The following is a 22905-nucleotide window of genomic DNA, read 5'->3' as shown; positions in this document are numbered from 1 at the left end:
ACTCATGGGGGGATTCATATGGCCCCCTGTGCAGAAAAGCAAAAAAGAGCTGCCTGGGGACACGTGCATCTTCCCCAGCAGTGCGTCTGTTCCAGCATGCCTGGAGCAGCCTCAGAGACGAGGGAGGTGAGCTGGGCATCTGGGGGGATTCTGTGGGACTCCACGCCTGCAGCAGAATACACCCCCACACATTTCCTGCTTTTCCCTGCAGAAAACAGCAGGGAAGCTGGGGGAGGGGGGCAGGGGGAGGAGAGGAGCCATGTGTGAAGATTTGGGGGGGGGGATTACCCCCCAAACAGAGGCAAGGCATGGGGGGTACACGGGTTACATGCCACTACCCCCCCTTCCTGCAAAGGCAGAGCTGCCCAGCTGGAAGGCTGACTCTGCAGCTGAACGCAGCCTCCTGGGTCCTATTGCCAGCTGTGCTCCACTTCTCTGTTCTGGAAGCCTTCCTATTTTCTGTGGAACAGTGAGTGCTCACAGTGGGACTGGGTAAGGGGGTGGGGTAAATGGGGAAAGGGTAGGTGAGGGGGTTGGAGGGGGGAAAAAAGGGGGTAGAATAGGGCAGGGGGAGGGGAATGTGGGGGAGGGGATGGAGAAGAAAAAGGAGATGGGGAATCGCAGGGGAAGTGGGATCCTGGCATGCGGCATCCCCTCGGCAGCAGCTGGGGTTCCCCCAATAAGCAGGCGCATCAAACCCTACCCCCTACACCTGGACCCATCCAACAAGCCCCCCACACCCAGACCCCCACCCAACTGAGCCCCAACCAGCTGCACCTGCACCCCCACCCCATCAAGCCCCACTCCCCCAGCACCCGGATCCCCCCCGCCAAGCCCCATCTCCCCACCCCCAGACCCCCACCCCCACCCCACTGAACCCAACCACCATCACCCGAATCCCCTGCAGAGTCCCACTGCCCCTACACCCGGAACCCCGCAAAGAGCCCCTGTGCATCCAGATCTCCCCTGAGCTGCTCACACCCAGACTGCCCCACACAGAAACCTCTGACTCCACATATGGATCCCGCCACATTAAGACCCTCCACACTTGGATCCTGCTGGGCTGAGCCTGCCTACCCACACCTGGTGCGCCTGGCACAGAGGGGCAGGGCCCTGGGGTGTTTCTGGGGCAGGCCCAGCCCTTGCACTTGTCCGGTGCAGGCTCATTGCCAAGTCCCTGTACTGGGGGTGGGGGTCTTTAGGGTGATCTCCCACCTCAATGCAGCCAGTGGCCTGTGTTCCCCACTGCCATGTTGGAGCCACATTTATTGACAAATAAAATTTGCAGAATTTTACAATATTGTGTGCATAATTTTTTTGGTGCATAATTCCCTCAGGAGTAAAATATAGAAGGAAAGACCATAAATGTAATGCACTGTAAAAAAAAAAATAAAGTAAAACAATTTTATCAAATGAAATATTTTTCCTGTGAATGTTACAGATGTAATATCTTTCTAATACCTGCCAAAACTCTTAAATGCTGACAGCCAGAGTCCCGCTGCCCAGTGCTGACAGCGATTTCGAAATTAAATTAAGCCACACTTATGATCTCGGGATAGAACTCTCAAATGTTTGAGAGACATTTGAGAGCTCTATCGTGAGATCACGAGTGAGGCTTAATAATGAATAAGGATCATGAGTGAGGGTAATAATCCATAATTGCCTCCAATGGCAATGATTCTACTTTTATTACATATATCATAGCTAGGACCTTCAGGTTGATGCAAATGCTAATTTTCATTCATGTAAAGGATACCTTCAAATCTATCTGAAGAATAATATATTACCATAACTCCTTTCAGTTTATTGAGCTCTTTCTATCTAGGGGATATTATACACAAACATCTCGGGTAAGCTGAAGCAAGTTATGTTAAAATTTTATGGATCATTCAAAGGATCATGTATGTGTATAACAAACATTTGCCTTTTTATTTATTGTAAAATTTTGGCATTAAAGATTATCATATAAAAATAAAGTAACAGTCAGTCACTCTTGCTTTTCTTACTTACCTTTTCCGTCCCTCTTTCCTTTCCTTCTATATTGGGTATCAATGCTTCCATCTTTTTAAAGTATGTTTTCCCTTAGTCTAATTTCTTCTCCTTTCACTTCTCTTTACCTCTGCATTCTTCCTAATTTTTTCATACTTTTTCACACTTAAAATATTGCCTCTGGCTTCTGAGCCATTAGGGTATATTCGTGTCACCTTTTCAGGGTTTTCTCTGCAAATATGAAGTCTAAAACTTACTTTAAACAAACAAACAAACACACACACACACACACACACACACACTCCCCTCCCCCGAAACTCTCACAAAAATCACTTCACTATAGTAGCTGGGTTGTGAAGAAAAATGACAATGTGTGCAATAAAAATCACAATTCAGCAACACTCTACTTTCCCTTCCTATTCTTCCTTATCCCTACATTCTCTCCCTCCCATACGTCCTGTACTCTCACACAACCCGAAGCATGTACACAGAGCCACATATGCAGACAATCCTAACATTCATATCTAGAGCTCTACCAAATTCGCGGCCGGGAAAAATGTGTCACGGACCGTGAAATCTGGTCTCCCGCCGTGAATTCTGGTCTTTTGTGTACTTTTACCCTGTACTATACAGTTTTCATGGGGGAGACCAGGGTTTCTCAAATAGGGGGTCCTGATCCAAAAATGGAGTTGCAGGTGGGGGGGGGTCACAAGTTTATTTTAGGGGGGTTGCAGTATTGCCACCCTTACTTCTGCACTGCCTTCAGAGCTGGGCAGCTGGAGAGCGGCGGCTGCTGACTGAGGGTCATAAACATACTTGTTATTGCACTCCTAATTTGTATACTCAAATACTGCATGTGTACATTATCTGTATGCATAAATGTCCAATTAGATACCTAACTAACCATATGTGCTTGCAAATACCTGGATTTGCACTCACATTTAAGGTAGCTGCAAAAAGAACAGGAGTACTTGTGGCACTTTAGAGACTAACAAATTTATTAGAGCATAAGCTTTCGTGAGCTACAGCCCACTTCATCGGATGCATAGAATGGAACATATAGTAAGAGATATAGATAGATAGATACACACATACACACACACATATACATACATATACACACACATTCAGATAAGTTAATTGATCTTTAAATATTCATGGTAAATAGGCCTAATGGCCTGTGTTGGGATGTTAGATGGGGTGGGATCTGAGTTACTACAGAAAATTCTTTCCTGGGTATCTAGCTGGTGAATCTAGCCCATATGCTCAGGGTTTAGCTGATCGCCATATTTGGGGTCGGGAAGGAATTTTCCTTCAGGGCAGATTGGAAGAGGCCCTGGAGGTTTTTCGCCTTCCTCTGTAGCATGGGGCATGGGTCACTTGCTGGAGGATTCTCTGCTCCTTGAAGTCTTTAAACCACGATATGAGGACTTCAATAGCTCAGACATAGGTGAGAGGTTTTTCGCAGGAGTGGGTGGGTGAGATTCTGTGGCCTGCATTGTGCAGGAGGTCAGACTAGATGATCATAATGGTCACTTCTGACCTTAGTATCTATGAATCTAAGTTACCATACAAACTGTGAGAGGCTAATTAGTTAAGATGAACTATTATCAGCAGGAGAAAAAAACTTCTGTAGTGATAATCAAGGTGGCCCATTTAGACAGTTGACAAGAAGGTGTGAGGATACTTAACTTAAGGAAATAGATTCAATATGTGTAATGACCCAGCCACTCCCAGTCACCTTCAGCCCCCAACTGAAACCTCTCCAGCGAAGATTTACAACTTATCCTGAAAAATGATCCCTCACTCTCACAGATCTTGGGAGACAGACCAGTCCTCGCTTACAGCCAGCCCCACAACCTGAAGCAAATACTCATCAGCAACCACACACCACACAACAAAAACACTAACCCAGGAACCTATCCTTGCAACAAAGCCTGATGCCAAGTCTGTCTACATATTTATTCAAGTGACACCGTCATAGGCCCTAATCACATTAGCCACGCCATCAGGGGATTATTCACCTGCACATCTACCAATGTGATATATGCCATCATGTGCCAGAAATGCCCCTCTGCCATGTACATTGGCCAGACCAGACAGTCTCTACACAAAAGAATAAATGGACACAAATTTGACATCAGGAATCATAACATTCAAAAACCAGTAGGAGAACACTTCAACCTCTGTGGCCACTCAGTAAAAGATCTAAGGGTGGCAATTTTGCAACAGAAAAGCTTCAGAACCAGACTCCAAGGAGAAACTGCTGAGCTTGAATTAATATGCAAACTAGATACCATTAACTTGGGTTTGAATAGAGACTGGGAGTGGCTGGGTCATTACACATATTGAATCTATTTCCCCATGTTAAGTATCCTCACACCTTCTTGTCAACTGTCTAAATGGGCCATCTTGATTATCACTACAAAAGTTTTTTTCTCCTGCTGATAATAGCTCATCTTAACTAATTAGCCTCTCATAGTTTGTATGGTAATGTCTAAGGTGTGTGTGTGTGTGTGTGTGTGTGTGTGTGTGTGTGTGTGTGTGTGTGTGTGTGTGTGTGTGTGTGTGTGTGTGTGTGTGTGTAAATATATATATTCCATTCTATGCATCCGATGAAGTGAGCTGTAGCTCACGAAAGCTTACGCTCCAATAAATTTGTTAGTCTCTAAGGTGCCACAAGTACTCCTGTTCTTTTTTGTGGATACAGACTAACACGGCTGCTACTCTGAAACCTGTCATTTAAGGTAGCTGTACACATTAATAGCAGCATCATATTTTTAGGACCTGATTTGAGGGGGGGGAGAAAAAGAGTGGTTTTCTACTCTTCCATTGATTTATCATTCATATCTTCAGTTCCTTCTTTTTGTATCCTTTATGTGCTTTTATTACTCTATATAAACTCAGCTATTTTTCCTAAGTCCCCAAACTCGCTTTCATACCTTTACATCAGACCTTTAAAGAAATTTGAGGACAGCTTTGAATGTTATGTAACTACCAGATGAGGAGAGAGCCGTTATAAGGAGATGACCAAAGGATGCTAAATATTGCTGATATTCAGATCACAAATATTCTGAACATTTATTTATCTTATTCCAATTACTTTATTTATATTTTGTGAGCATTAAATAAATACCCAGGAACTAAAAACAAATCTGATTATATAGTAGTAAATAATTATGGTTACCTGGAATAGCTTCATGTGCTGTCAAAACCACACTTATAATAGGATTTTTAGCTCCTGAAATCTGGTCGCCTTCCTTTGCGGATAGAGTCTTCTCAGTTTTCTGTATCCGTGGCCTCTTCGGAGTTTTTTCTCGCTCATCTTCCTTCCTGTCAAGGTCAACGTCAGAATCATTACCTAAAGAGCAAACATCAAAAAGAACATAACTATGTACAAGTGAAATGTTGTTATATATTTACACCCTGGAAAGAATGGGGAGATACTTAATGCCTTTGTAGAAGAAAAAAAATTGTAAAAATGGGGCAACATTGCATCAGTCCTCAAGACAATCTTGCCCCCTCCCCAATGCATGAGCCAATTGTTATGCAAAAAAAACAAAACAAAAAAAAAAAACAGGCAGCATAAAAATATACGTAGAGTGGCATAAGGAATATATGTATTAGGGAAAGTAGATTTAAAAATAAGAGGTGGATTTTCAAAAGCACATGAGTGATTTAGGAGCACAAGTCCCTCTTGGAATCATGTGTATTCTTAAATCACACAGGCACTTTTGAAAATCCCACCAAAAGGTTTGTGAAACTTGATGTGTTTTTTTCATTGGTGCTGAAGACCATTTCTCCCTTTCTGTGCATAACTATCTTTATGACCTTTGCTTAATTTCTCTAGGGCTTGATCCATAATCCATCAAAGTCAAGCCCTTATTGGCCATGATATTAACTGTTCATTCAGCAGCCAGTATAAAAAAGTCCTCCTCCACTGCTAACTTGTTTGCTTTAGAAAATACATTGAAAGAAGAGAAGAGCTTTATTGGTTACCAGGGAATATGGGTTCTTCGGGTATTATTTATATTGGACCCAGAACAGTCAAACGTTTATGTCATAAATATACAGCTAAGGGTAGCATAAAATCCCTCCTTACCTGTAAAGGGTTTTAGAAGCTCAGATAACCTGGTTGGCACCTAACCAGAAGGACCAATGGGGAAAGAAGACACTTTCAAATCTGGGGGAAGGGGGGAGGCTTTGTTTGGTGCTCTGTGTGTGTTCTCCCCGGAGACAAAGGGAGAGACCAAGCAAGTAATCCAGCTCCCACTGAAATGATACATCTAATATTACAGAAATAGTAAGTATAGCAAGGAAATGCGTTAGAGTATCTTTTGTTTTAACTTGTGAATTTTTCCTGTGCTAAGAGGGAGGTTTATCCCTGTTTTTGTAACTTTAAAGTTTTGCCTGGAGGGAAAATCCTCTGTGTTTTGAATCTTTTTGTTACCCTGTAAAGTTATCTTCCATCCTGATTTTACAGAGGTGATTCTTTTATCTTTTTTTAAATAAATTCTTCTTTTAATAACCTGATGGATCTTCAGAACAATGAAAAATCAAAGTGTGGGTCTCTGTTCACCTGTACCAATTGGTGAGGATATTATTCGCAAGCCTTTCCCAGGAAAGGGGATATAGGGCTTGGGGGAATAGGATTCCAAGTGGTCCTTTCCCTGATTCTTTGTCTAAATCACTTGGTGGTGGCAGCATACTGTTCAAGGACAAGGTGGAATTTGTGCCTTGGGAAAGTTTTTAACCTAAGCTGGTAAAAATAAGCTTAGGGGGTCTTGCATCCGTACCCCAGAGTTCAGAGTGGGGAAGGAACCCTGACAGTTTACTTCACTGCATTCATTTTATGAAAAGATTTTATTTTAAAAATGCATAAAGAAACCTAAACCACACCTCAAGACGTAAGATTACACAAGAATACTCGTGCTTCTCTGGCAATTTAGGGTACTTTACTTATCAAAAGGCATTTAAAGAAGCGGATAGCCACACACAAAAAGGTAAGTGACCCAAACAATTATTATTATTATTGAAAGCAAAGTAAACATTTAAAGGGACATCAAGTTAAAATTCAGGCTTCTCTGTGGAATTTTTATTATTATTAATTATTATTATTATTTGTATTGCAGTAGCACTTAGGAGCCCTAGCCCTGGACCAGGACCTCACGATGATAGGTGCTACACACACACGCAGCACAAACAATGGTTACAAATAACAACTAAGATTATGATAACTGAAAGGTAAGTCTTCATTTTAAAATTTACTTTGTGCTAGGGCTGTTGATTAATCGCAGTTAACTCACGCGATTAATTAAAAAAATTAATCGCAATTAATCGCACTGTTAAACAATAGAATACCAATTTAAATTTATTAAATGTATATGGATATCTTTCTACATTTTCAGATATATTGATTTCTATTACAACACATAATACAAAGTGTACAGTGCTCACTTCAGATTATTTTTTTATTCCAAATATTTTCACTGTAAAAATGATAAAAAAGAAATAGTATTTTTCAATTCACCTCCTACAAGTACTGTAGTGTAATCTCTATATAGTGAAAGTGTTACTTACAAATGTAGATTTTTTTTTGTTACAAAACTGCACTCAAAAACAAAACAATGTAAAACCTGAAAAAGCCTACAAGTCCACTCAGTCCTACTTCTTGTTCAGCCAATTGCTTAAGGCAAACAAGTTTGTTTACATTTATGGGGGATAATGCTGCCTGCTTTTTATTTCAACGTCACCTGAAAGTGAGAACAGGCATTCTCATGGCACTTTTGTAGCCGGCGTTGCAAGGTATGTACTTGCCAGATATACTAAACATTTGTATGCCCCTTCATGTTTTGGCCACCTTTCCAGGGGACATGCTTCCATGCTGATGATGCTTGTTAAAAAAATGTGTCAATTAAATTTGTGACTGAACTCCTTGGGGCAGAATTGTATATCTCCTGTTCTGTTTTACCGGCATTTTGACATATATTTCATGTTATAGCAAACTCAGATGATGATCCAACACATGTTCATTTTAAGAACACTTTCACAGCAGATTTGACAAAACGCAAAGAAGGTACCAATGTAAGATTTCTAAAAATAGCTACAGCACTCAACCCAAGGTTTAAGAATATGAAGTGCTGTCCAAACCTGAGAGGGACAAGGTGTGGAGCATGCTTCCAGAAGTCTTAAGAGAGCAGCATTCTTCCACTAGAGAACCCGAACGAAAAGAAAATCAACCTTCTGCTGCCGGCATCTGACTCAGTTGATAAAAATGACCATGCGTCAGTCCGCTCTGCTTTGGGTCATTATCAAGCAGAACCTGTCATCAGCATGGATGCATGTCCTCTGGAATTGTGGTCGAAGCATGAAGGGACACATGAATCTTTTAGTGCATCTGGCATGTAAATATCTTGAGACACCAGCTACAACAGTGCCATGCAAACGCCTGTTCTCACTTTCAAGGGACATTGTAAACAAGAAGCAGGCAGTATTATCTCCTGCAAATTGTAACCAAAGTTGTTTGTCTGAGAGATTAGCTGAAGTAGAACTGAGTGGAGTTGTAGGCTCTAAAGTTTTACATTGTTTTATTTTTGAATGCATTTTTTTTTGTACATAATTCTACATTTGTAAGTTCAACTTTCATGATAAAGAGACTGTACTATAGTACTTGTATTAGGTAAATTGAAAAATACTACTTTTGTTTTTTTATAATGCAAATATTTGTAATAAAAAATAAATATAAAGTGAGCACTGTACACTCTGTATTCTGTGTTGTAATTGAAATCAATAGATTTGAAAATGTAGAAAACATCCCAAAATATTTAAATAAATGGTATTCCATTATTGTTTAACATCGTGATTAATTTTTTTAATAGCTTGACAGCCCTACTTTGTGCATTATATACCATTTGTATATAGTCATTTTCACTGGCCTCTGCCTGGTATAGTCAGTTTTCCTCCGCACTTTTCACACAGCTCTGGAGAGTGGCCGGGGGAGGGAATAAAAAAAAAGTGAAAATGTTACTATAAAAATCACAAAAGTTCACAGGGTTACACAGCCAACAAGTAATACCTAAGATAATTATAACTGAAAGAGGTGATTGTTCCCCCCTATTTTTCAATATATGTAGATGTCGTCGGCATCTCTTTTTATTATTAATTATTATTACAGTCAGATGCTCTTTTTGTCTCATGCAATAGCAGAGTATCATCACACATTGCTCTGAGAGGAGCTCACTTGTACACAGGGTCAAAGATATTCGCAAATTATCCCTTACTCTAACACAGCTGCAGAGCCACTGCTGTTACTAAGTTTGGGGCAGAGGATCCCTTCATTCCTAAACCCCTCCATAGAGTCAGAGAACAGTAGGAGTAAGCCTGGGTAGGGCTGAAATGCCCTCAGATCTTTGGACACATTGCAATTCAACGCAAAGTCACTGTACTTTCATCTTATGGGGGGCTTTTACAGAAGTAATGTCGCTTGACTGGGTAACTTTCAGGAAAGGTGAAACTTTTCCATATGCTGTGAAATCTGATTAGTTACTGCTACATATGGTGGGGTTTCATATTGATTTGATCTGTCTGGTTCGGTTTTCAGGCGAGGCACGATTTTGGTCTCATTTTATAGAGCTAAATTCATTAAATAAAACTCTCCCTAAGGGAGGGAGTAAGGATCCATCCTGTTCATGGAAGGGCTGAGCACAACTGTCAAACATCTGTCACTAGAATCCCCGGAGGCTGGGGAGCATGGAGAACAGAGGCTGCACCCTGTTAAAGGCTCATATATTAAACGCATTCTCCTCTCTGAGGCACAAATCCTTCTCTGGGCTCCTACTCAGGGCTAAATGCAAAGGGTGGAGAAAGCTAGCACAACGCGTTAATGTGGGCTATGGCTAACATTAGAGTGAAAAAATATTAATCTTCTAACCAGAAAAAATATTAATTAACAGATGGGACAATACTGACAGATTCAGTCAGTGACCAGAAATCTGTTAGGAATTTAAAATAGCTTGCCAGGACAGTACAAAATGCAATAAAGCTCCAATCAATAAATAGGAAGTGAGGAAGGTGAACAAACACTATTCGGAAAAGAAAGCAATGAACTCTTCAAAGAGGTTTCTAATTGGAAAAATACAATAACTGTAGTCTGAAGAGACTCAGCACGTCCTTCTGTTCATACACAAGAAAAGATCAAATGAGAATATATGCATTATGTTACATACCGTTCACCTGCGGTCATTTATGCAGCCTGAAACCTTCCCAGAAGCCCAAATAACAATCAAGGGAGAACAAATAGAAGAAGCTGAGTAATAGGTCTATTTGGACCAAGAAATTAACATGTGCCATGATCAGAAAGGTGAACTCTTACGAAGAAAGAAAGCAGGTTGGTGTGCATTCAATTCTATCAAGGATGTCCTCCAAGGAAAAAATCAACAAGGCAACATGCGCCAGCCTTTTCAACAGTACTACCAGCAATGTTGTATGGCAGTGAAACATGGGTCCTCACGAAGACAGAGGAGCAACTACTGTCTGTCACAGAGAGGGCAATGTAAAAAAGAATTCTGGGAATTTCAATCTGTGACCGAATCCACAGTGAAGTGATCAGACAGCAGAGTGGAGTGCAGGACATGGTGAGAGCAAGCATAGTAAAATGCAATGGGCCAAGCATACAGTGAAACTGACCATCGATGGACTGCAGCTGTCAATGAGTGGTACCCACAGGAACTGAAACAACCATTTGGCCGACCTCCAAAGAGATAGGAGGATTTTATCATGAAAACACATGGCCATGCATGGAGAAGGAAGGCCAGGATATAAGAAGAATGGAAAACGTGTTGTGATCCGCTCAATCTATATGAGGGCTGAAGGACAGATCAGTCAAGGTGATCAAGGTGACAGTTCACCTCTGAACCTCCGTAAATTAGGACAGTCTTAAAAATGGGTGTGCAGAAGTACAGAATTAACTTTAGACCAGCATACAGTAGATCAATTTAACACAATATAAAAAGGAGAGACAATGAGCAATGCATCTAGACTCAGAGTTCAGGAATCCTGGAGATTTCCCATCTGGCAGGGAGTCTTCGGCACTCCTAGTCATCTTCGGTGCCAAGATACTTTCCCCAGCAAACCCCTTGGGTGCCCTCTTCTGCCACAATCTGCAAACCCTCAGAGAGCAACAACCTCCCCACTTAGCTAACTACAGCCTCCCTCCTTATTCCCAACGCAGTCACAAGACCCAGTACTCACAGCCCCATACAGCTCTGGGTAAATGTGATACTGGGTCCGGCTCCAGTTTTTTCATCTCAGGTGATTCCTTCCTGGCACAGTGCTCCTCCTGGCTGCTGTCCCAGGAAGTCCCGGGTCAACCACTCTGCCCTTCCTGGGCTTTGGGCTAGCTCAGCTGCTTCTCCACAGAAGGGCCTGTTTGCTGTAGGCCTCTTGTTTGCTGTAGGCCTCTTGTATACCTGCCCTTGTCAGTCTCCCTACCTCAACTCTCCCTCCCCCAGAAACAACCAGCACTTCCTCTTCCTGGAGCAACCAAACACTTCCTCTGCCCCAGGATGAGGTTTTAAAGGAGCCGGGCTCTCTAAACACCAACGGGATTACACTTGCATAAAACACTTTTTGAGTGAGAAGTGAGCATTATCTATTGACAGTCATAAGTAAACTTTTCAAAAGCACCGAAGTGACTTAAGATAGCAAGTAGTTTTCAAAAATGATTTAGGCTCCTAAGTGACTCAGAATCTTTGAAAATGTTATCCCTTGTCTACATAAGAAAAAATTGTACCTGTTTAATTTAAGTTGAATTTTAATCTGATTTATTTAAACTGGTACAGCCTCCTGCATAGACACTTATTTTGGCTTAAGAATAGCTTACTTTGGTCAGAAGTGGCACCAGGTATTCATGACTCTCTCTCACAAGCAAAGAAGGGCATGAGTTAGATTCATAAATTTTGGGTTGGGACTCTTTTTGTGTATTCAAAATTTCTTGATAAGTGAACTCTGGGAAATGCAGGTGAGCTGTGGGTTGGTGGGTGCAGGTGGAGCAGATCTATGCTGTTTGAGAAGGCTTCCCAAATGTGTAATCTTTTCAGCAAAGTAGGATAGTTCTTCACAGCGTGTGGTGCTTGGCTCTGATGCAGGTTGTAGGCACTCGGGACTGATGAAGCAATTTACCACCCTCGACAGCTCCTTGAGGCAGGATTTGGCAATCAGAGTGGAGGCTCATAGGAAGGTATTTTGTCTGGTAGTACAGCTTGACCATAGGCTTTGAAGAATGTATTATGTTTCATCCTGTCTAAATTGGCCTTTGTTTTCGCCATCAGCACTCAAGTTTCCACGCCCTCTCTTCATCCAGTGCAGACTGTCGGAAAACCAAGAAGTTCTGTGTGGGTGATGGGAAGGAAGGAACTGTTTAGGGGCAAGTGTGCCAATGGCCGAGGCCAGTGTAGAATGACAATGATCCACCCATTCACAGACTCCTCGTCCTCTGGGTGGCGTGTTGTTGTCCTTTTAGCAGGCTTTGGAATTTGTTGGAGCCTTCATGGTCAAATCAGGATCATTGGTCTTTACTGTTGCCTGAGTGCTGGAAGGTTTCTGACCACTGCCTTAATGAGGTGATGGTCTGACAAGACAGTGACTACGTTGTAATGTTCTCTATCTTGATATCTAGGCCTAAAATCAGGACCAAGCAATCACCAGCTGTGTTGGGTGGACCAGAGATAATCTGTGGAAGTCCTAGGGAAGAAAGTGAAGAGATGGTTTTTTGCATCTGTAGCCACATCAATCTGAATGGTGAAATCTCCCAGGACAACGAGTCTGGGGTATTTCACCACCATTACTGACAAAGTGTCAGTGAGCACTTCTCTGTATCCTTATGTCTGTAGTGGCCTGTAAATAATCATAAAAATCTATGTTGGCATTGGCTCTGGTTTCTACTGTCAGCAGAATGAAGTTGTCTTACCTGAGGCATCTCTCTTGTCTTTGATGTTTGCAGAGAAGATGAATACAGTACCACCTGCTTCTCTGTATCTCTGGTGTGCTGAGTACCCTTGGGGAGATGAGGTGGGCTAGCATAGCGTTTCCAGGATCTGGCCAGGTCTCAGGGACGCAGAATATATCAGGTACTTCATAACTGATAATGTTGTGTGTTGTTTTTTGTTTCTTAGCAGCAGATCTTGCATTAATCACCATCAACTTTAGTTTGTGATACTTTCTGCTGTCTGCTTCTGACCTGTGCCTACTCAGTGGACCTGTGCAGTGTGTACAGATGTTAGATGTCTAGAATCTGGTCTGAGACACACAAGGAAGGTGAGGTAATATCTTTTATTGGACCAACTTCTGCTGATGGAAGGCACAAGTTTTCAAGCCTCAGAGAGATCTTCAGTTCTAGGGAAGTAAACCAAAGTGTCAGAATCTGGTTTCCTATTTCTACTTTTTCTGTTTCCTTGGACAGTTCCTCTCAATTCGAACTGTGACAGGAGATGAAGTAAATGTTGCCATTAGATGTTCCAAATGGAAGAATAGTTACCTAGTTTGCCATATGCCCTGGAAAAGGCAGGTCTGGTTGGATATCTTTTGGAGCCATAACCTGGCTGAGTCCTGGGAATGGGTGGACCTGGAACAGTGTGTTCTGGAAGCATGATGGAACAGCAATAGAAATAGTAATAAATGTAGGTCTGAACCCCTCAAGAGGACATGTAAATGGCTTCACACATCCACTTCCTTGAAATAAGCTGTCTCTGTTGTCATGATGTCCCCGTTATTCTTACCTGCTTTGTGGGGGAGGTGGAGAGGAGGGAGGAAGAGAAGTAGCACCTACCATTTAGTCTTGTCTGAGCCAGAGCTAAAAAGTGAGTGGCAGTGAAGACTGGAGGTGCAGGGCTGGGACTACTTCCTTGTAGAAGAACAGAGCCCTTGGGAAGCTTCCTTCCCAGTGGTGGTTTTTGAGCTGAGAGAGGGACAGAGAGGGGAATCACAGCCTCACTGAACCTTTTGAGAATTGACACAAATTTTCTGAAAAGTGAGAAGTGGTTGAAGGTGAAGAATGCCCGAAGGTTCTCCCCTGTCTCTCCCCCAAGTGTGGGCTGCATGAAGGGCCAGCTGGAGCTGGACGCAGCTGCTGTGCTGGAGCTGTGTCCCTGCCAAGGGGTGAGAGAAGTGGCTGGGGGAGCAGGGACTCAGCTCCTTTAAGGACTTGCGGGATTCTCTGCTATTTCGCTGCTGGTGCTGGCCATGGACAGGGCCACATGGAGTTGGACCCTGCCTCTGCAGCTGTGTTCCTGCTGGGGGGGGAGAGAGGAGAGTGGCTGTTTACATTCCTTTGCATTTGTGATGATGATGATGGTTTCAGATGTGGTCTCCTTGCAGATAAAGCACCACCCAGATCAATCTCTAGCTAGGCCTTAAGGTGGTCTGGCTGGATATTCAGTCTATGTCCATTGTTGGCAATGTTATTGCACCACCACAGCTTCTGGTGACCACGTGATCATCAGCTGTGAAACAATAGCAGGGCATCAAGAGATTTTTGAGAGGTCCATGTGGGTCACAGAATTATAGATGTGAGAAATGAGAGAGACCTGTTAGGTCTTTCAGTTCATTTCCTTGTGAACAATGCATAGAACTGCCTCCAGTACAATATGGCAGTGTTTTGTCCAGTTTAGTTTTAAATGTCCCATATGAAAGGGCTTCAGACACTTCACTGAAGAGACTGCTCCACAGCCTAATGCATCTTACTGTCTAGAAGTTTCTTGATATTTTCCCTTTTACTTCAATAGTGCCCATCACAGTTGAGTTTACACATTTTAAATATTTGTAAATTTATCATAACCGCCTTAATCATATCTTAACCAAACTAATTTTTCCTCAGTGAGCATGTGAATAATGTGTTTTTATTACCTGGTTTCAACCCAGGAATCACACAAAAAGGTATATGTTAGCTTTACCACTCTTTTAACCAGTATGTGCACTTTATAATCATGAGCTCATTTTCTTAGAAAGAACAGCTGAAATTATCGACTAAAAGTAGAATAGCATTATGCCATTCCATACACAGAAATAAGGAAGTTCAAAAACATGGTTGCCACAGCAATCATAATTTGGCACCGGAGAGTGTATGTAGGGTTTTTTAATATTACTGAATACACTTTTTAATTTAAGCCTTAATAAATGACACAATGTGGTGGAGTTACAGTTGCTATGGAAACCATAACTGAATTCCCTGGCTTTTGTGTGCGTATAAGTTCTCAACTACTGTTTTGGGCTTTTTAAGTTTCTTGGTGCTTTTATTTTTTAAGACTAAAATAGCGAAATTTTGAACTGCCATATAAAATTGAAATGGTTGCACATAGAATTGACACATACTAAGCTACTGCATGCTAATTAGGACTGCCGCACCTTCCTCTTTACCCTCCCATACCACAGGTGCATAGGGTGTCCACCAGTTTCTGCCATTTATTTTCATCCTGTGCCAGTCTGTTCAGGCTTCTGAGTGTCATGTTGATGGATCTGGCTTCTTTCTCTATTGTTCTGTGTAACGTTTCTCTAGGTCACCCTCCTTTTTTTCTTTCCAGGCGGTGTCTATATTATTACTTGTGGTAGAAGTCGTGTTGGTAGCACTCTTAAAAACCCACTGACATCTTCTTACCACCTCTGATGTTTTAGATAAGTTTGCTCAACTTACAATTTCTGATGTTGCAAGAAACTCTTTCCAATAGTCTCTGAAGGTCTTCCGTGGGCATCTACTTTGAAGTGAGTTGATCTTCTCATCAATTTCTGGTGCAGATTTTCTTGACTCTGTTCCATAAAGGAGGGCACACATGATGCTGGTGTTAAAAATTCATATTTTTATGCTAGTGCCAATCATGCTACTTTTCCAAATCTTCTCAAGATTATGGAAGTTGTTTGCTGCTTTTGATGTTCATTGCCTTACTCTAGCATGATGTCATTATCATTGTACATCTCACTCCCTACATAGAGAAAATGACTTACTTCATCGAATGTTTCTTCAGCCACACTAATGGTTACTTTTGGACATTGATAGCCACGCATTTTGTCTTTCCCTTGTTGATGAACAAACCTATTTATTTTGCTGTATATGCTGTGTCTTTGCTTCCATTAAGCAATGTGTTGAACTAAGCAAGACAATGTCATCAGCAAAAATCAGGTCATCCAATTGTGCTTTATCATTTGTCCATAAAATTCCTTGGTTGCCATCTGTAGTTATTCTTCTCATGATATAGTCAATGACTAGTCCAAACAATACCCTTGTCTTAGTTCACTTGTCACTGCAAACCATTAGGTGATGCTGTCACCATCTCTGACTGCACATGCAGCGTTATCATATAGCCTTGATTATGCTAATTATTTTTGCAAGTATTCCATAATATGCCACAATTCTTCCAGGACTTTCTCTTAGTACACTGTCAAAAGCCTTCTGGAAATCTGTACAAATTATCACAAGAGGTACTTCGCGTTCCATACTTTGTTCTATAAAATGTCTGCAGTCTACGCAATGAGGACCTAAAGTCCAGAGAAAATCTCCAAGGAGTCCAAAAGGGTCACTGTTGGACTTGATGTAGTACCAGGTCCTAACACCAATGCAGCCTGTTCCTGGACTTGCTCCTATAAGAATGACGCTACTGAAATCTTTACTTGCATAAACAGGAGAGGATGTAGACCTTCTTTAATGGGCTCCTGATGCATGAATCCCACCTCTAACTCTGAAGAGGAGTAAGCATAGTCCAAAGGCCAAGGTGGTATGGTGGAGTGGCAAGGGACCAGGACTTAAACAGACCAACGAGATGTGGACACTACTGGAGGCTTTTCACAGAAGCCTTGCTGCACCACTGAGCATCCAGCTAGTGTCCAGACCCTCATGGCACTGAAAGTGTGGGTGCCAAAGATTATCCCAGTACCAGGGCTTGTACAACAGGGACAGGCGCCTGAACCTCCTCCTGCATCAGCAATGAATCCAGAACCAAGAGTCAAAGATGGTCCCCGGTCACCATGTAAGACTCAGGTGTTATTGGTACCGAGAGCATACAGTGTACCACAGACTAAGCTGAAGCTGTAGAAGGTTCTGGCAATAGAGTCTGTCTTGACAATACTGAAAGAGGTGCCAGAATCTACACCTCTACATTGCTAGATGATGAATATAGTACCAGGGAGCAGCTAGCTGGGTCTGATTTAGCTCTAATCTCAGTACCAGACTTCTTTCTATGAGTCTCCATTAGGGACCTCACTCTCAAAGAAGAAGTAGACTTCTGGCTAGAGGAACTCGAAATACCTGACTTCTGGCATTTCATGAAACTGGAAAAGGATCACACCTTCTCCCTAGTTCCTTCTGATGAGCGGAACCCACCAAGTCTGATAGCTCACTCTGAGATGGAGTCTGAACCCCTGCTACTGAACGGCTGGGTTCCAAGTGGGGATGCAAAGCTGCCTCCATCAGGATATGCCAAAGTCAAATTTCCCTCAACTTCTTGGACCTGGTCTTAAACCCTCTATAAATAGGGTACTTGTGCCTTACGTGACCCTCTCCTAAACACTTTAAATAGTTAGAATGACTGGCATAAATTTGTTACACCAGAACAGCACTTAAATCCCAGGGACAAAGACATGCCCTGGTACCAAGCTTAAAGCCCAAAGAAATATATATATAAAATGAAACAAATGTCTAAAATGAGTACTGCTATCACAATAATTCACTGACTAACAAACTATGTACAATGAGGAGTAGAAAAACTTTATTTAAAAGAAGAAAGACAAAAGAGTGCAGCAAGCATACACATGCACTGCAATCATGGGTGATGAGAAGGAGCTGAGGGAATCAGGATGGCTCTGCCCCTTTTTGCCCTCAGCTAGCAGCACGAGCATGCAGAGGGCGCAGGTGCCACCGCGATAGTTACCACCCAGATAGTTATCCAGTGCACTAGAGCATACACCTAAGGTGGAATGGACATGTGCAAGCACTTGAAGAAGAATCTTTGCTTCAGTCATCATCAGCACGTGCCCACCACACTATGACTTGAAGGGATTATCAAGCTGTCATTTTAAGTAGATATATATCTAAATGTAAAACAAAATCTACACCCAGTATTCCACTCTAATTTAAAAACAATACAGTCTAGTATTAGGAGTTTTATCTACCATATCATATTCAAAGAGAAGAAGATTGGTCCACACAGTTACATGTCCTTTTGTAAGACATTTGCTTACCTGGATCTCCTTCTTCCTCTCCTTCATTTGAAACAATAATGCAGATGTGTTTTCTTAGCTGACGTGGGTTAGAGAACTTCCGACTACATTTCCGGCATTCCAAGTTGCCTGATAAAACTTCAGCCAATTCTGTTCCTTCCTCTGGCCCTTGCTGTGTTTCCTCGCTTGGAATGCAGTTATTGTTTTCTGCTGATTCTTCGTCTGCACAGAACTTCTTAGTTGACCCTTTTGGTCTGCCCCTTTTTCTCTTCACTACAAGAAGCTCTATATAGGAAAATTAAAAAGAAGCTGTAATGCAATTTTGCTGGTTATTGGGAGAATTAATGTATATACAGCTTCTTGAAAATGGAAAATGCTAAATAAAGTTCAAGAGCTTCTCCCTTTGAAATGTGAAAGCACTGTTAAAGTTTCACTCTCAGACTTTTCTTTTTTAGGAGTGACATTTGATGGTATTTCTGCCAGCTGCAAAGCAATAACACTTTGTATTATTGATACCAAATTCAAATTATTATACATTCATCAAAAATTAAAATGTAGGCATTCTTTTAAATTACAGCATGTTATTTTATCAGTGTGTGCATTCCTTCTAGAAAGTTGTTCTGCTCTGTGTTTTCTGACTGGCACTTCACAGATCACAAGTTCTAGTCCTTGCCTAAATCTCATTTTAATTTAGATTAGTTCAAAGAAATTGCTTAAGTATTTCTTTGAAAAGTGTTAAGAAAAAGAAAGGCAGCTTAACTGTAAGTCAATTTTTTTATCAAAAGCTTATTGCTTTATAACAAATTGTAGAAAATATAACAAGTTGCTTTATAACAACTATTCTTTAATTACTCTCATGATTCATAATTACCACCAAACTTGCAGGGAAGAAGTGAAAAAAAAATCTTGTTGGCAATGAGATTAAAATGTATTTCCCCCAAATACGCTTTTCTTAGCGAACACTGGAAAGTGTTAAAACCAGAAGCCCTTCACAAAGCTAAATAACTACCATATAATTTAGGCTTCCTGAGTACCCTTTTATTTTTGAAGTTAGATACATGAATGAGAAGTATTAGCACTGGAAAAGAGCGAGATATAAAAGGAACCCCTCCTCTCACTGAAATCATATTTACTGCTTAGATTTCTTTATTCACCATTCTGGTCACCTCAAGAGGACATTTGGAGCCATCCTCTTATAGTCTGAGCAGACCAGAAGCACCCATATCCTCAATAGGAAATTTTATCTAGTGAAACTAGGTACTCCACTGTGAAGGGAAAATGTGTGGTAATCCATTGGGTGCTGGGGGCACTCAGGTACTACTTTAAGGGGATTTCTTTCATGCTAGCCACCCATCATATCCCCTCTTTCACACTATAAAAGACATGGATCTATGTCCCCCCTGCTGGATGTGGTCTTATAGCCCTACCAGTTCTACATACAGTACTGTCTGGGGAAGAATAGGCAGGATATTGTTATAATAGGCATCACAGGAACTTGGTGGAATGAGGATAATCAATGGGACATTGTAATACCAGGGTACAAAGTATATCGGACTGACGGAATCCATCATGCTGGTGGGGGAGTGGCACTATATGTTTAAAAAAGAATAGTCAAATAAGGTAAAAAACTTAAATGAATCAAACTGAAGCACAAAATCCCTATGGACAGAAATTCCATGCTTGAATAAGAAGATATAGCAGCAGGAATATACTACCGACCACTTGACCAGGATGGTGACAGTGATTGTGAAATGCTAAGGGAGGTTAGAGAGGCTACACAACCAGAAACCAAAATAATAATGGGTGATTTCAACTATCCCCATATTGATCGAGTAAATGCCACTGCAAGATGTGATGCAAAGATAAAATTTCTAAACACCATAAATGACTGCTTCTTGGAGCACCTAGTCATGGAACCCACAAGGGGGAGAGGCAATTCTTGATTAAGTCCTAAGTGAACCACAGGATCTCGTCCAAGAGGTAACTATAACTGAAATGCTCAGTAATAGTGACCATAATGTAATTTAAGTTAGCATCCTTGTAGAGGGGATATACCAAAAGAGCCCACGACAGTAGCATTTAACTTTAAAAAGGGGAAATATACAAGAATGAAGATGCTAGTGAGATGGAAGTTAAAAAGAGCAGTCACAAGAGTAAAATGCCTGCAAGCAGCACAGGGACTACTAAAAACACCATAACAGAGGCTCAAATTAAAAGTAGACCCCAAATCAAAAAAGACAGTAGGAAGACCAAAAGACCACCACCATAGTTAAACAGCAGAGTAATAGAGGCCATTAGAGGTAAAAAGGCATCCTTTAAAATTTGGAAGTCAAATCCTAATGAGGAAAATAGAAAGCAGCACAAACTCTGGCAACTAACATGTAAAACTATTGTAAGGCAGGCCTAAAAAGAATCTGAGAAACAACTTGCTGAAGACACAAAAATTAACAATAAGAATTTTTTAAGTATATCACAAGCAGGAAGCCTGCCAAACAGGCAGTGTGGCTACTGGATGACAAAGGTTTTAAGGGAACACTTAAGAAAGACAAGGCCACTGCAGAGAAGCTGAAAGAATTCTTTGCATCGGTCTTCTCTGTAGGGGATGTGTGGGAGATACACAGATCAGAGCTATCCTTTTTGGGCAATAAATCCAAAGTACTGTGCCAAATTGATCTGTCAATAGAAGACATTTTTGAACAAATTAATAAACTGAACAGTAATAAGTCACCAGGACCAGAAGGTATTCACTCAAGAGCTCTAAAGGAACTCAAATATGAAACTGCAGAACTACTAGCTGTAGTATGTGACCTATCACTGAACTCAGCCTCTGTACCAAATGACTGGAAGGTAGTTAGTGTAACACCAATTTTTTTTAAAAGGTGTCCAGAGGAGATCCTGGTGATTGCAGGCTGGTGAGCTTACCTTCAGTACCAGGGAAATTAGCTGAAACTATAGTAAAGAAAAGAATTATCAAACACATAGATCAACACAATTTATTGAAAAAGAGTCAACATGGCCTCTGTAAAGGGAAGCTATGCCTCATCAATCTATTAAAATTATCTGAAGATGTCAACAAGCATGTGGATCAGGGCGATACAGTTGATACAGCGAACTCGGATTTTCAGAAAGCCTTTGACACCGTCCCTCACCAAAGACTCTTAAGCAAACTAAGCAGTCATGGGATAACAGGGAAGCTCCTCTCAAGGATGAAAGATAGAAAACAAAGGGTAGGAATAAATGACTGGCTTTCACAATGGAGAGAGGTGAACAATGGGGTCCCCCAAGAATCTATGCTGGGACCAGTCCTGTTCAACAGATTCACTAATGGTCTGGAAATGTGCGTAAACAGTGAACTGGCAAAGCTTGCCGCAGTACAAAATTATTCAAGATAGTTAAGTCCAAAACTCACTGAAATGAGTTAAAAAGGATCTAACAAAACTGGGTGGCTGGGCAACAAAATGCAGATGAAATGCAATGTTGATAAGTGCAAGTAATGCATGTTGGACAAAATAATCCCAACTATACATACAAAACAATGGGGTCTAAATTAGCTGTTGCCACTCAAGAAAGATCTTGAAGTCATCGTGGACAGTTCTCTGACTACATATCCACAATGTCAAAAAAGCGGCAGTCAAAAAAGCTAACAGAATTCTAGGAACTACTAGGAAAGGGATACGTAGAAAACAAAATATCATAATGCCACTATATAAATCCACAGTGCACCCATACCTTGAATACTGTGTCCAGTTCTGGACACCCCATCTCAAAAAGGATGTAGTGGAACTGGAAAAGGTTCACAGAAGGGCAACAAAGATGGTTAAAGTAAGGAAAGGCTTCCATACAAAGAGATACTAAAAGGATTAGTGCTGTTCATCTTAGAAAAGACACAACTAAGGGTGGATACGACAGAGTTCTGTAAAATCATGAATGGTGTGGAAAAAGTGAATATAGAAATGTTATTTACCCTTTTTTCCACAACACAAAAACCAGGGGTCACCCAATGAAATTAACAGGCAGCAGGTTTAATAGAAACAAGAGGAAGTACTTTTTCACACAACACACAACTAACCTGTGGAACTCATTGCCATGGGATGTTGTGATGGCCAAAAGTATAACTGGGTTAAAAAACTAAGCACAGCTAAATTCACGGAGGACAGGTCAATTACCAAAGATGGTCAGCAAAGCCACCCCATTCTCAGGGCAACTCTAAACCTCTGACTCCCTGAAGGAGTAGAAGACAGTGGTGAAGCATTCCATTATTATCCTGTTCTGTACACTCCCGCTGAAGCTCTGGTATAGACCACTGCCAGAGACAGGATACAGAGCAAGATGGACCATGATCTAACCCAGTATGGCAGCACTTATATTTTTAGGTTGTCTATTTCTTTTCCCAGAATAGTGGGGCTAGCTTGACACTAAGTGAGATTACCCACATTGATGCTAACAGAGAGGAGGGGCATATGATAGGGTGCTATATCCCAACTGGATCTTCAGAGGACTCTGGATATAACGGCAGGAGCATCTGGAGAAGAATCAGACTCAAAAAACCCTCTATCTACTGTACTTCTCAGCAGGATTCATGGACCAGACAAGAAAGGTTCTTGAAAGTTATAGAAAAATCAGGTATGTGTCTGGAAGAGTTCACCTTGTGCCATTTAGAATCAACATTACAACAGGTGGAGCCTTCTTCAGCACTTTGGAATTAACGGAAGGGTT

General features: G+C 41.5%; 1 protein-coding gene across 1 annotated transcript in view; it reads right to left on the bottom strand.

The window, feature by feature from the left end:
- Positions 1 to 22905, bottom strand: part of ZFAT (zinc finger and AT-hook domain containing) — a 137769-nt gene that overhangs the window by 92023 nt on the left and 22841 nt on the right. Inside the window, exons 3-4 of the mRNA XM_074943813.1 lie at positions 18211 to 18474; positions 5177 to 5350 (exon numbers count right to left, since the gene is read on the bottom strand). Coding sequence (XP_074799914.1) covers positions 5177 to 5350; positions 18211 to 18474 — 438 coding nt within the window. The remainder of the gene's footprint in view (positions 1 to 5176; positions 5351 to 18210; positions 18475 to 22905) is intronic.

This window comes from Natator depressus, chromosome 2, assembly GCF_965152275.1.
Source record: "Natator depressus isolate rNatDep1 chromosome 2, rNatDep2.hap1, whole genome shotgun sequence".
NCBI classification, from domain to species: Eukaryota; Metazoa; Chordata; order Testudines; family Cheloniidae; genus Natator; species Natator depressus.
Note: the sequence above shows the minus strand (reverse complement) of the source record. Positions and strands in the feature narration are given on the sequence as shown.